The sequence below is a fragment of the Cryptomeria japonica genome, chromosome 3 (assembly GCF_030272615.1).
Source record: "Cryptomeria japonica chromosome 3, Sugi_1.0, whole genome shotgun sequence".
NCBI classification, from domain to species: Eukaryota; Viridiplantae; Streptophyta; class Pinopsida; order Cupressales; family Cupressaceae; genus Cryptomeria; species Cryptomeria japonica.
Window position 1 is genome coordinate 435,337,471 of NC_081407.1, and position 12,488 is coordinate 435,349,958.

A 12,488-nucleotide genomic window follows, 5' to 3' on the forward strand; every position below is an offset into this window, starting at 1 on the left:
TTATATACTTCATTTATGCTTTATGAAGTGCTGTTGATTCACTTTTTTGTCTTGAAAATCTTGTAACTATGGCATTTTGTAGCTAACTCTATGCTGTCAGGATAGTATGTTGTTTGTATCAATATTAATATCTACCCGTAACTATATTATCCTTTGTTGTGGGGTTTTTCTGAGCATGACCTAGGCCCACGTTGACTATGATACTTTGTATCTTATGTGGTTATATTATAATCAATTCAAAAAAAAAAAATTAATTAGATTACGTTATATTCATATAATTTAATACTCTATCATTTATAGAATTAGATAATATTATAATATATCTTACTATTTCAAATACAACCTTATTTATCAAAATCAAAATTAAAATCAAATTACAATACATATAATTTTAATCAAAATTAAAATCAAATTACAATACATATAATTTTAACCTTATGATTTTATTTTCATAAAGAATATTAAGACGACAAATACTCACCACTAGACACTTATTTTAATTATTTTTAATTCATCTTCTATTTCTTCTCATCTCCCCTCACTATTTATGCAATCCAGATCCTTGAGTGTGATCTCCACTATCTTTTTAATTTGAACCAAAAAAAAAACCCCAAAATTCAAACCAGAAAATGCACGTCAGAAAGGAATCGGTAATTTTCACCAGAAATGTTAATACATTTGTGGTGGTCTAGTGGCAAACAAATACGTTTATTACGTTTTCCCTTTCCATCCAGCGTTTCAACCATGACGCCTTACCATGTTCTTCGCATTGTGCCACAAACAAGATAAAATAAAAAATTAAGATTTCTCATTATTGTAATTTGTATAATTATTTAGATATATCTATTTTTAATTGACTAAAATAATGTTGGTAGTGTTCTAATGTGAAATCAGTTCACATTTTTATAAGTAAATAATAAAAAAAATTATAATTAAGTAGCAATGTATAGATTTTAATAGAGAAATTTTTAACAAAAAATTGATATAAATTTGACAATTACTTAATGTTAAAGTAATAATTAAATAAATTATTTAATTACTTTAAAATGTTTAAATATTTAAATCATATTTTTCACATTATTGAAAAGAAAAATAACCTTATTCAAATGTTAGAGACCTTCTCTCATGGAATCATTACATCTTAAGTAAATAAAATGGTTATTCACTAAACAATATAAATAAAATAAAATAATTTTTAAATAATTATATTTTAAGTAAAACATAATTGCCATGTAAAGAAATATTTTTTGTTTATTTTCCCTTCTTAGAAATTCATTTAAGTAACACTTATAGACTGTTTGTTCTCTTTTCTTTTGGTTTTGGATTGCCCTAAGTTGTTGTAAATGGTAAACTTAAGGTGTGAATTAAAAATTTAGTGAATAAAATATAAAAATTAATAAAAATAATAGAAAACAATGATGTATAATAAAAAGAATGTCCATCTTAGATCATAAATTATTAGTTTTATCATTAGCATACATGCATTTTGAAAAATCTAAGACTTCAATAAATTTTATATTAAAATATGGTGATGCATAATGGTTACTTACTGGATTGGCAATTTGAAACAAAAACAAGATTTCATATTATATTTAAGAATGCAAAATATAAAAAAAATTTTAAATAATTATATTTTAAGTAAAACATAATTATCATGTAAATAAATATTTTTGTTTATTATATAATGTATTTTTCTTTATTAGAAATTCATTTAAGCAACACTTATAGACTCTTTGTTCTCTTTTTTTTGGTTTTGGATTGACCTAAGTCGTTGTAAATGGTAAACTTAAGTGTGAATTAAAAATTTAGTGAATAAAATATAAAAAATTAATAAAAATAATAGAAAACAGTGATGTATAATAAAAGGAATGTCCATCTTAAATCATAAATTATTGGTTTTATCATTAGCATACATGCATTTTGAAAAATCTAAGACTTTAATAAATTTTATATTAAAATATGGTGATGCATTTCATAATGATTACTATGATGGATTGGCAATTCCAAAACTTTTAATATATATTACTATCAGTTTTACCATTGCACCTTCATTTTTTGATGCAAGCCCTAGTTATAAATATATGTGCCAATGGCATTACATAATAGATGTGAACCGTTAAATCCATACCACAATTATTAATTCTTTTAACAAAAAATATTGGATACCATTTATAACTAAAGAAAAACAGTAACTTCAGACAGGCGGGCATATTTAAGGATTTAAAGTCACATCACCCAAAAGAGATTATGGAATGCAAGTCACATCAACCCAATACGTGTAAGGAGTGTACCTGAAACCTCTCTATTTCATACACTAATGGACACGAGCTCCAATCCAAACATGGACCCTCAACATGGACCCTCATATAAATAAATAAATGATTGTCAATTAAATAAATTTGTCCTCTGTAAAATTATGATGCTCTCCATAGCAAGAAGCATATCTTGTAATCTACATATACATTGTTTGCTTCGGAGCTACCATAACAGATAACCATGGGTAGTGTGGAGCATGAGAAATGTGTTACAGGGTGGGCAGCAAGAGACTCTTCAGCCCATTTGTCTCCTTACAACTTCACACTCAGGTGGGAAATACTACTTCTTACTGTTCCCATTAATGCTACATTCCATCTTCTTTCATAATTGAATGAATGCTCTGCATATGGCAGGAACCCAGGACCCCAAGATGTGGTGCTCAAAGTCATTTATTGTGGCATTTGTCACACTGATTTGCATCAGATCAGAAATGACTTGGGAATATCTCGTTATCCCATGGTCCCTGGGTAAATATCTTTACCTACATCCTGATGACTACCATAATCCATGTTATATTCAGTTTGGTGGTTTTTTGTTTTTGTAATAATTGCATTCATGGCTGTTGTGGAATAGGCATGAAGTGGTGGGAGTTGTGACTGAACTTGGCAAGGAAGTGGAGAAGTTCAAGATAGGAGAGTATGTGGGTGTGGGGTGTATTGTTGGATCATGCAAGAGCTGTCAAGCCTGTGGTGGAAAAATGGAGCAGTATTGCATGAAGAAGATTTGGACCTACAATGATGTGTACCCTGATGGCAATCCTACACAGGGAGGATTTGCAAGTGCTATGGTAGTTGATCAGATGTAAGTATTTCTCTGTGGGGGTATTATTTTGTGTTCCTTAACACTCTCTTCTGCTTCAGTGCAATTTGTTGGATATCTTTACTCACTTCTGAGTCACCACTATCACTTATTGATTCACCAATGGATATCTTGTAAATATTAAGATAAGACAACTCTAACAACTCTGGACCAAAAAGTTTTGCATATTTATTTGCAGAGATAAAGATAGCATATAGCATACCTTTTAAAGTTATTTATTACAGTAAAGGGGGCTGTAGGATCTTTGATTTCAATAACTAATCTTTTTTTTTGTCTGAAATTACTTAATTGTGGGCACATAGAAAGGAGATTTGCTTATCTTTTATTTTATTATAGTCAGTGCTTACACAACTTACAGTTTCTTTCCACTTCAGAGTCATTCCCCACCGTTAGATATTAATTCTGCAACCCACTGTGTGTATCTTGGAACTGAAATTACATTTTTTTTTTCTTATATTGCATAACCCAGTATGCCTTGTTCAATCATTTACATTATCCCAATTTTCTGCAACCCATCGTTTGTATGCTGAAATTGGAATTAGAAGCTTTTTCTTATATCGTATAATCTGTTGTGATTTTTTCAATTATTTAGATTTTCTCACTTTTCTTGAAGTCCTATGCTACAACCGTTAGATCTGTGCACTCTTTTCAGCATCAGTTCAATTATTTGATTACTCACTTTTCTTAAGCAACAGATCCCTGCTCTTACATTTTGATTCTGCATTATTTCCTTATTCTGATTTAATTTGGATCATTTGTAGTCTAGTCAGACCGATCTTCCCGCCATCATAGTTATGTTTGTGTAAAACAATAATTTTTTGAGATGGTGCAGGTTTGTGGTTCATATCCCTGAAAGTCTACCTCTTGAACAAGCTGCACCACTGTTATGTGCTGGGGTTACAGTCTACAGTCCAATGAAGCACTTTGCAATGACAGAGCCTGGCAAGAGATGTGGAATATTGGGGTTAGGGGGTGTAGGTCACATTGGTGTGAAGATTGCCAAGGCCCTTGGGCATCATGTGACTGTTATTAGTTCCTCTGATAACAAGAGAAAAGAGGCACTTGAAGTCCTTGGTGCAGACGAATACGTTGTTAGCAAAGACACCATCCAGATGCAGGTATGCTTTTAATGGCTTATCTTAATAACAATGAGACTCTGTGGGTAACAATTGTCAAATAATGCTGGGTCATTAAGCGTAAACACTTGAAAGCTTTGTCAATCTCTAAGAAGATTTTGAAAGTGCAAGTCCCTTGGTTTATCTGTAAGCATCCTTCTCCTCTACTAGCATCACTTAGTAAGGCTAATTTACTTTGGGGTCCATGTGCTAGCATTCTTCTTTTCCTCTATACTAACATCACCTAGCAAAGCTAGGGCACTTTGGGTTCCCTGGTTTGATGTGCTAGCATTTTTATTGTCTAATATACATACATAGCCTAGCAAAGCTAAAGCACTTTGAGGTTCTTTTGTAAATGCAAATGTTGTAAAATTTGAAGCTTCAATAAGGTACAGTGACTTATTTCTTGATTTTCTGTCACATTGCTATATATCTAATGTCCATCTGTACTGCAGGGAGCAGCAGAGAGCCTGGATTACATACTAGACACCATTCCAGCATGCCATCCAATGGAACCATATCTTTCCCTGTTGAAGATCAATGGAAAATTGATTATGCTTGGGGTTGCTAAGGAGCCATTCACCTTTTCCTCTAACCGTTTAATCCTTGGTAAATTTCTCAGCTTTATAGTTGAATACATTATTTCACTTAGAAATTCCCCCCTATTTTCAAAATTTCCCCCGACCCCATCCACTTAACAGTATCCTATGTTTTCAAGTGACCATGCAAATGAACTAGTTGAATCTCTTTTGGGTGTATGTGGTGTGGGTTCTGAATATGGATTTTTTTTAACAAATTGTATAAAATTTACAGGAAGGAAGAGCATAAGTGGGAGTTTCATTGGCAGCATGGAGGAAACACAGGAAACTCTAAATTTCTGTGCAGAGAAGAAAGTTTCATGCCAGATTGAGATTGTGGGCATGGACTACCTGAACGAAGCGATGGAAAGACTAGATAAGAATGATGTTCGTTACAGATTTGTGGTTGACGTGGGTGCTAGCAATCTGGATAAGGAACAAAGTTTATCATCCTCCATAAAAGGTCAATATGCATAGGGTTTTGTCCTCTTAAGGTTTCTGAACTGGGTTAGACTATGTTTCATTACTTATAGCTATATTTAACCTGTCAAACGTTTATTAGAGTTCCGTGCAAACATGTCTAATATTGACTCTTTGTGTTTGGTCTTCTGGGGAGCATTCAGATATCAAATCCAGAAGTGAGTGTGTCAATTAATCATATTTAATGGACTTATCACAATCCATAGCTTTCCTGGAATTGAAGTGAATTATCTAGTGGACGTGAGAATATGGGTAAAATGCCTTAACAATTCATCTCAGGTCTGAAAATCACCAGTATTAAAAAATTAAATTTGAAAACATGGACACAAGGCTAAGGGCAAATGAAATCAAATAAGGTTTTTCGGTATTACCAAATGCTTTGAACTTTGGGTCATGCTCTCTAACGAATATGAATAAATGAATCTAAAGATTTATCTCAGGTCCATGACAAATTAAATCAAAGAATTATTTAGAATTTGGATGCAGGGCTACAGATTGATACAATTGTAAGGGGGTTTTAGTTCCAAAACCTACCTCCAACTTAAAACATGTTTATTAGTGGATGCAAGAAAACAATTCAATCTGCAATAATAACATCTCTCTTCTGCAACAGAGACAAGACAATAATCAACCAAACAAAATATTATACAAAAACTATGGATTCAAGAGAAAAGATACATTGGCCAAGTTACTTATAGCTGTAGGATTCATGTTCCAGAATTTACTAATTAAGTCCCTGGCTTTACCAATGTTCCATCTAATTGGTAATGAGATCATACTTTTATTTGAGGAAAAGTACAGGCATTTCCTCCATGAACAGGTTGCACTACAATATTATATTTCTGAACATAATTATGTTCAACAAATTGAGCATCCACGACATCATTTAAATATTGCCATTTTTCTCCAATTTTATTATCTAGGATTTATGCTTCACATTTTAGTTTATTATCTCCAACTTAGGATTCAAATATCAGGATCTAGAATTTAGAGTTAAAAGTAGTGTTAAATGTTTAGGGTTTAGTGTGCAAGATAAATTTTAAGTATATGCATATATATACTTAAATTTTATCTATATTTTATTTTATTTTTAGGGAAGAAAAAAATCATTCATTTAAAAAAGTATTGTTTATGTATGATTAAATTATTACTTGTTTCCTATTAAAGGGGTAAAGTAACAAATTTTGATAAGACTGTGTAAACTCAAAACTAGGGGAAGCATCGACGAAAGCATAGCTAATTCACAAGAAAACAACAAACAATCACGTTTTGGAAGGACCTAGAACTAATACACGGATGCAACAAAACTACCAACATAAACATTGTTTTGAAGAGACTATAAACATTGTACAATGAGGCTACAACAAGGCTACCAAACAAAACATACTCTGAAAGCAACCTACACAACCCCAAGCCTCGTCCTAGCATTTTGTGCACCTTTGACTTGGGTGTGGGAAACACAAGCATGTTTAGGAGAAGCTATCTTCCTTCTTTGAATAATATTCCACAAGACATCATCCTCCAAAGACTCATGATGGGGGTAGAGGAGAAATCTAGACTCAGTTGAATACCTCAATTCAACGAAGCTTTCATAGGCACAAAAAAGGAGTTGAATGTTGTGTTGAAACCTTAAGAAGAGTGGGAATAAAAGACTCAACACTCAGTGGTAGGAAGTCCAAAGGTGGGGTGGGTATTATTAGGCCCCGAGAAGGCAATCCAACAAGAGAAAACTCTAAAAACTAAGCATCCCTAAGGGACGGGGCCACCAAAGGCTCAAAATCATCAAAATCAAAATTGAGAGTCAAATTGTCATGGAAGACATTCCTTCACCAATTTGCATTACCCTTCTTGCAATGAGAACAAGAGCATTCCAAAGAAAGGTATCTTATAGCAAAGCATCTCTTATAGTGAAAGGGAAGGCCCTTGTAATCAAGTATTTGAATCCACAATCTATCCCCAACAAGCAAAACAATGTCTCCAAGGAAATCATTAGAGATTTTAATGTCCGTGAGAATGTGGGCATAAGCAATATGGTCGAAGTTTGATGACAATGCATCCCCTTGTAAAATATAACCAAGAGCATTGCCAATAGACTCAAAATAAGAAACTTTTTGAAATGAAGAGGGAGATTAGGCATGTGCACAAAGATGGGGGACCAAAAGTGGGCACAACTACTTTTTGGTCCATGCAAACAAAAATGTGTTGTTAAAATCTAGAGAAAAGGAATTTGAGCTTAACCCCGTTTCTTGCAAGCCCTAACACGAGCAAGGAAAAGCTTGAGTGCATTTATGAGATCTTGGAGGGATGCAAGCTAGCACATGCCACCATGATACGAATGAGGTTATAGAGGTAAGGATTTTATGTTTTTAGTGGTTTAAAGTAGAATAAATTTGTTTACATTTATTTTTTAAAGATTTTTTTAATTCGAGGAATTAAAAATCCTTTAACACCCCCAAATATACTAATTCCCTAAATGATGTGGAAGGAATCCCTATTGAAGAGTAAGTAGAGACTAACCCATAAGAGAGAATTTGTGTGAAGCCATTATTGGGAAGAAGCAAGGGAAAGGAATTTTGGAAATCCCAAGTTCTTGTTAGTCTATGTATTATAGACATACTATATTTTTCTCATAATAACGTGATACTTGTAGTGTTATTTGACCTTTTTGGTTTTCCCACCATAAATCTTTGTGGTCCTTGGTAATGGTGTTATTTAAAAAATTTCATTGTATCTCTACTTTAAGTGAAATATATGTCTTGTGCAAATTAATTATCACACCTAAATATCTAAGGTTCCTAATAGTTTTCATAGACACTAATCTCAACAAGGATACACAAAAGACAAAAAAAAATTAAACAGATGAAACCAAACACCCATCTAGGGATCCAGAGCAAATACAAATTAACAATTATATGCAGATACAAACACAAAAGATGAAGAAAAATGCATAACACAGATAACACAGAGATTTAACATGTGATTCACCCAAGATGGGCTACATCCACAGAACACAATCGTCCAATCTTTTCTTATTATCCAGTAAATCAGTGCAACACCATTACAATGCCTTTTTACATTCCAGCCGCTTATAACAAGCAATTTTTAGGGTTTTTTTCAACAAAAATGACAATTTTTTTCCTCGAGGTATGTGCCCCCAAACCTCGCCAAGGATACATAGCCAGTGTACAGTACTTGCATGATCAGTCACCACATATCAACAATCTTCCACTTGGAGACTGATCAGGCTCCACACCAACACACTAGACTCCATTCCAAATAAATTGGGCCAATGATATTATTCAATATATAAATTATACTTAATTTACTTCTCTAATCATCAAAATTATGTAGAATTTAACTAAAAATTTCCTAAAATAGGCACTTATTTTTAGTAATGTAGATCAATGTTGACAATGGCATCCTCATCCTCATCAAAATCTCCTAGTTGTGATTTGTCCTTTTTCAATGCTCCTAGCAGGAACGACCACTTGATGGTTGGAAATATGTGTTGAATTCATTAGGCCTATGACCCAATAAAGGTGCTTCCATCAAATAATGTGTATTTTGTGACTCTCTAGTGTTATCTCAATCTATTGAAAGTTTTGAGTTGAAAGTACATAATCCTTATTTGGTAGAATCATTTCTCAAATAGATACTATGCTATAGGTTAGTTCTCTTTCTCCCATAATATAGATTTGGTTTGGAAATGGGTTATTTATATTTGGAAAACTAAATGAAACTTGTCGAAGGCATATGCTTTTATTCCACATTGTAAGGAAGTTAAGTAGCGTAACAACTTCCTACACTAACCTTGAGAGGAGGGTAATGTAAATATTTTTACAGATCATTACAACAGTTATAGAAACTTAACAGAAATAGACACAATAACATGCATACCATAACACAATGATTTATGTGGGGAAAACCCTTTCGAGAGAAAAACCCCACACTCCAAAAGCAGCTCAAAATATTATTCAGCAATCAATAACATACAATATACTTGCAAAGCAAGCTCTTCGTAGGAATACCACTAATTAGAGATTCAAAGGTAACTCAATCGTCAGAAGACTCTTACACACAACTTCTATCTCATGCACCTCATATATAGGAGATACAATACAAGAAATTGTCAAATGGTATTACAAAACCATGGGCTAAAACCACCCAATAAAGTAGAGCCGACCTTATCTCCCTTCTAGATGCCCTATGATGTGTTAAAACACACATCAACACATTTCCCTCCCTTTTACAACTCATTTATGTGTCTGATACATTTTATATTTCCAATTTCAGGAGTACAAACTTCCAAAGGCCATAACTTGAGAATCGTGTGTCCTAATGACGAACCGTTTGAAGCGCCAGAAAGATCACAAAGTTCTCTATTGCCTCATAAAATGCTACATCATTTACACCCAATTTTTAGGGTGTTTTTGGGCCTTTAAAGTTCTCAAAATTAAATTTAAACTTTTCATTGCACCCCTCCAAAACAAAAACTTTAATATCTTCAAAACTAGTTGTGATCATGTGACGTAACTTTACCGGAATGCTTATCTAGCTAGCCAAAAGCTTCGAGAAAAATTTCGCACCATTTTGTGTTCAAATGAAAACTTACTATAAATAGTAACCTCATGAAAATGCAAGGTTGATACACCATTTTTCCCAACACACATTTCAATTCAAGAAGAATTGCTTAAAACCCTGGTGTAACTAAACACATTCTTGGGATGGAAATCAAAAGAGATAGAGTGAACATAAAACTATGGCTTGGCCAGAGTATGTCATTTCAATTTTATGGAAGTTGAACATGGGATCAAAGTTATCTAGTTCATATTGTCCAACATCCTAATCAGAAATGGAAGACATGAATAGAGTGCCTATAGTCAAAAGTTTTATGTCTGATATGGTTTACACTAGACCAAACATTGTCCAAGATGTGGGAGTTATTTATAGATATATTATAATCCTAGTATATTTAATTGAGATGCAATTAAAATAATATTTATATGTTTAGAAGGTTCCTTATCATATTCCTTGTGTTATCATGGTAATTTTGTAGGAGATGAGAATTACCTTGATACTCAATGTTATGTGGATTTAAATTGGACAGGTGATGTTGATAGAAGACAATCCACTAGTGTTTGCATGTTTAATTTATTTGGTGATTCAATTAGCTGGATGATTAAATGATAGGTTGTGATTTTTTTGTCCAGTACTAAAGCTAAGTATACAATAGCTACTCATTCTTGTCAAGGATCCATTTGTCTTAAGAGATAATGTTCAAACATCAAAATAAATTGAGGTACAATAATAATTTATTGTGATAGTTAGAGTATGATCTATATAGCTAAGAACCCAACATTTCATGCTAAGACCAAGAACATTTATGTACATTATTATTTTTCCAAATATATGGTTAAGGATGCTAGGGTGAAGCTAGTTAAGGTAGAGGCTTTGAATAGTGTTGCAGATTTATTATATAAGCATGTGAGAATAGATAATTTTCAATGGCATTCAAAGTCTACAGGCCTCCTGATCTCTAACAATTAAATTATGGTATTCGACAAGTGGGAGAATGTTAGAAAAAAGGTGTCTCAACCTTGCAATTAGAAAATGTTAATATTCATAGTAAGTTACATTTGAGCATGGATGGGTTCAAAACTTTCCTCAAAGATATGAAATTTCCAAATGAAAATGCTAGTAAAGTTTTGGCCCAAGATCATGTCTAGATTTCAAGTTATTAAAATTTCCATTTTTACAAGTTTAAGGCACTTAGAGACTATTTTTGGTTCAGAAAGTGATCATAACTAGTAAAGCAAATTGTAGCTGGATAAAGCACTTCATAAGCTTTCCAGTAGTTTAAATAGTTCATCAACCGATCTCCCAAATCAAAATCTACAGTCTTTAAAAGTTTGGTCTTCCAAATTGGAAAATGTGAAAACATGTTGGACACAAAAATGAGTTGTAAGGGGGAGTTGACACATCATAGGGCATCTTTAATTGGAGATAAATTGGGTTCCATTTTTTGGGTGATTTTAGTTCATGGTTTTGTAAATACCATTTAGTGGTTTTATATATTGTATCTCATGTATATTAGGTACACCTTAGATGGAGATTGTGAGGTAGAGTCTTATAAATGTTTGGTTGGTGATACTCCTATGAAATCTTTTTCTATAACTATATAGTAATCTTGTTGGTTTTTGAATAATATATTGTACGACTTTTGGAGTGTGAGATTTTTCTCCGAAAAGAGTTTTCCCTACATAAATCACTATGTTAGGTATTAATGGTATTTATTTTTATTTTTATCTAGTTTTTGTAGTCGTTGTAATGATCTAAAAATTTATGCACAACTCTCCTCTCAAGATTAGTGTAGAAATTTGTTTTTCTATCTTAGCTTCTTAAAAAAACAACTAGACATTGAGAGGTTTTACACAATAAAGTAGAAGTTTAGTAGCCAGTCAAAATCTTACAAAATATATTCTTCTAAGGATTTTTAATATTTAGCCAATGAAGGGAGGATTATGAGAAAGGAAAGGGCCTTGTTAGGTTAGGACATGAAGTTTTTATGTCCATATGTTCATCATAAGTCCATATTTCTATAAACACTTGGAAATTTGGAATTCTTCCAAGATAAATGTTCAAAACAATTTATAGATGACAAAAAATTGAAATTTATGAAATGTAACTTTATTTAGCAATTAAGAATATACTTCATGAAATGGAACAAAAGAAGTAAGAAAACAACACCTATATATATAAAACAAAACACTCACTATTTTTCTCATCCACAAAGATCCTTCCTAAAAATTTAGCCATGATAATAATGAAGGGCACACAATATCTCCATATCTCAAACCTCTTCCACTTAAAAAAACAAGGGTTGGAGAGTCAATAATTAGAACCAATTATATTGTAAAGAATATTTATTATTAATAAAATATATCAAGTGGCATTGCCACCTTGCCAATAAAAATAAAAATAAATAAATAATTAGAACCAATTACATGGGAGAGGAAATGTAAGATTGAATCAAGGATTTATCTTCCTTGGTCAACAATATTAGAGGGCAAGATTGGCTAAATTCTCAAAAATAATGATCTTAGAGATTTTGGTTGGTAGGTAATAGGACGAAGCCGCAATATTTTGAATTATTATTATTATTATTATTATTATTATTATT

The 12,488-nt window shown here is 32.4% G+C and overlaps 1 protein-coding gene across 1 annotated transcript; it reads left to right on the plus strand.

The window, feature by feature from the left end:
• Window positions 1–2,413: 2,413 nt before the first annotated feature.
• On the plus strand, window positions 2,414–5,391 carry LOC131068482 (probable cinnamyl alcohol dehydrogenase 7/8). Its single transcript, XM_058003663.2, has 6 exons — window positions 2,414–2,585; window positions 2,670–2,783; window positions 2,890–3,117; window positions 3,968–4,253; window positions 4,706–4,859; window positions 5,064–5,391. Exons 1-6 carry the CDS (start codon window positions 2,497–2,499, stop codon window positions 5,303–5,305), a joined length of 1,113 nt encoding a protein of 370 aa, XP_057859646.2. The 5' UTR covers window positions 2,414–2,496; the 3' UTR covers window positions 5,306–5,391.
• The last annotated feature ends 7,097 nt before the right edge of the window (window positions 5,392–12,488 follow it).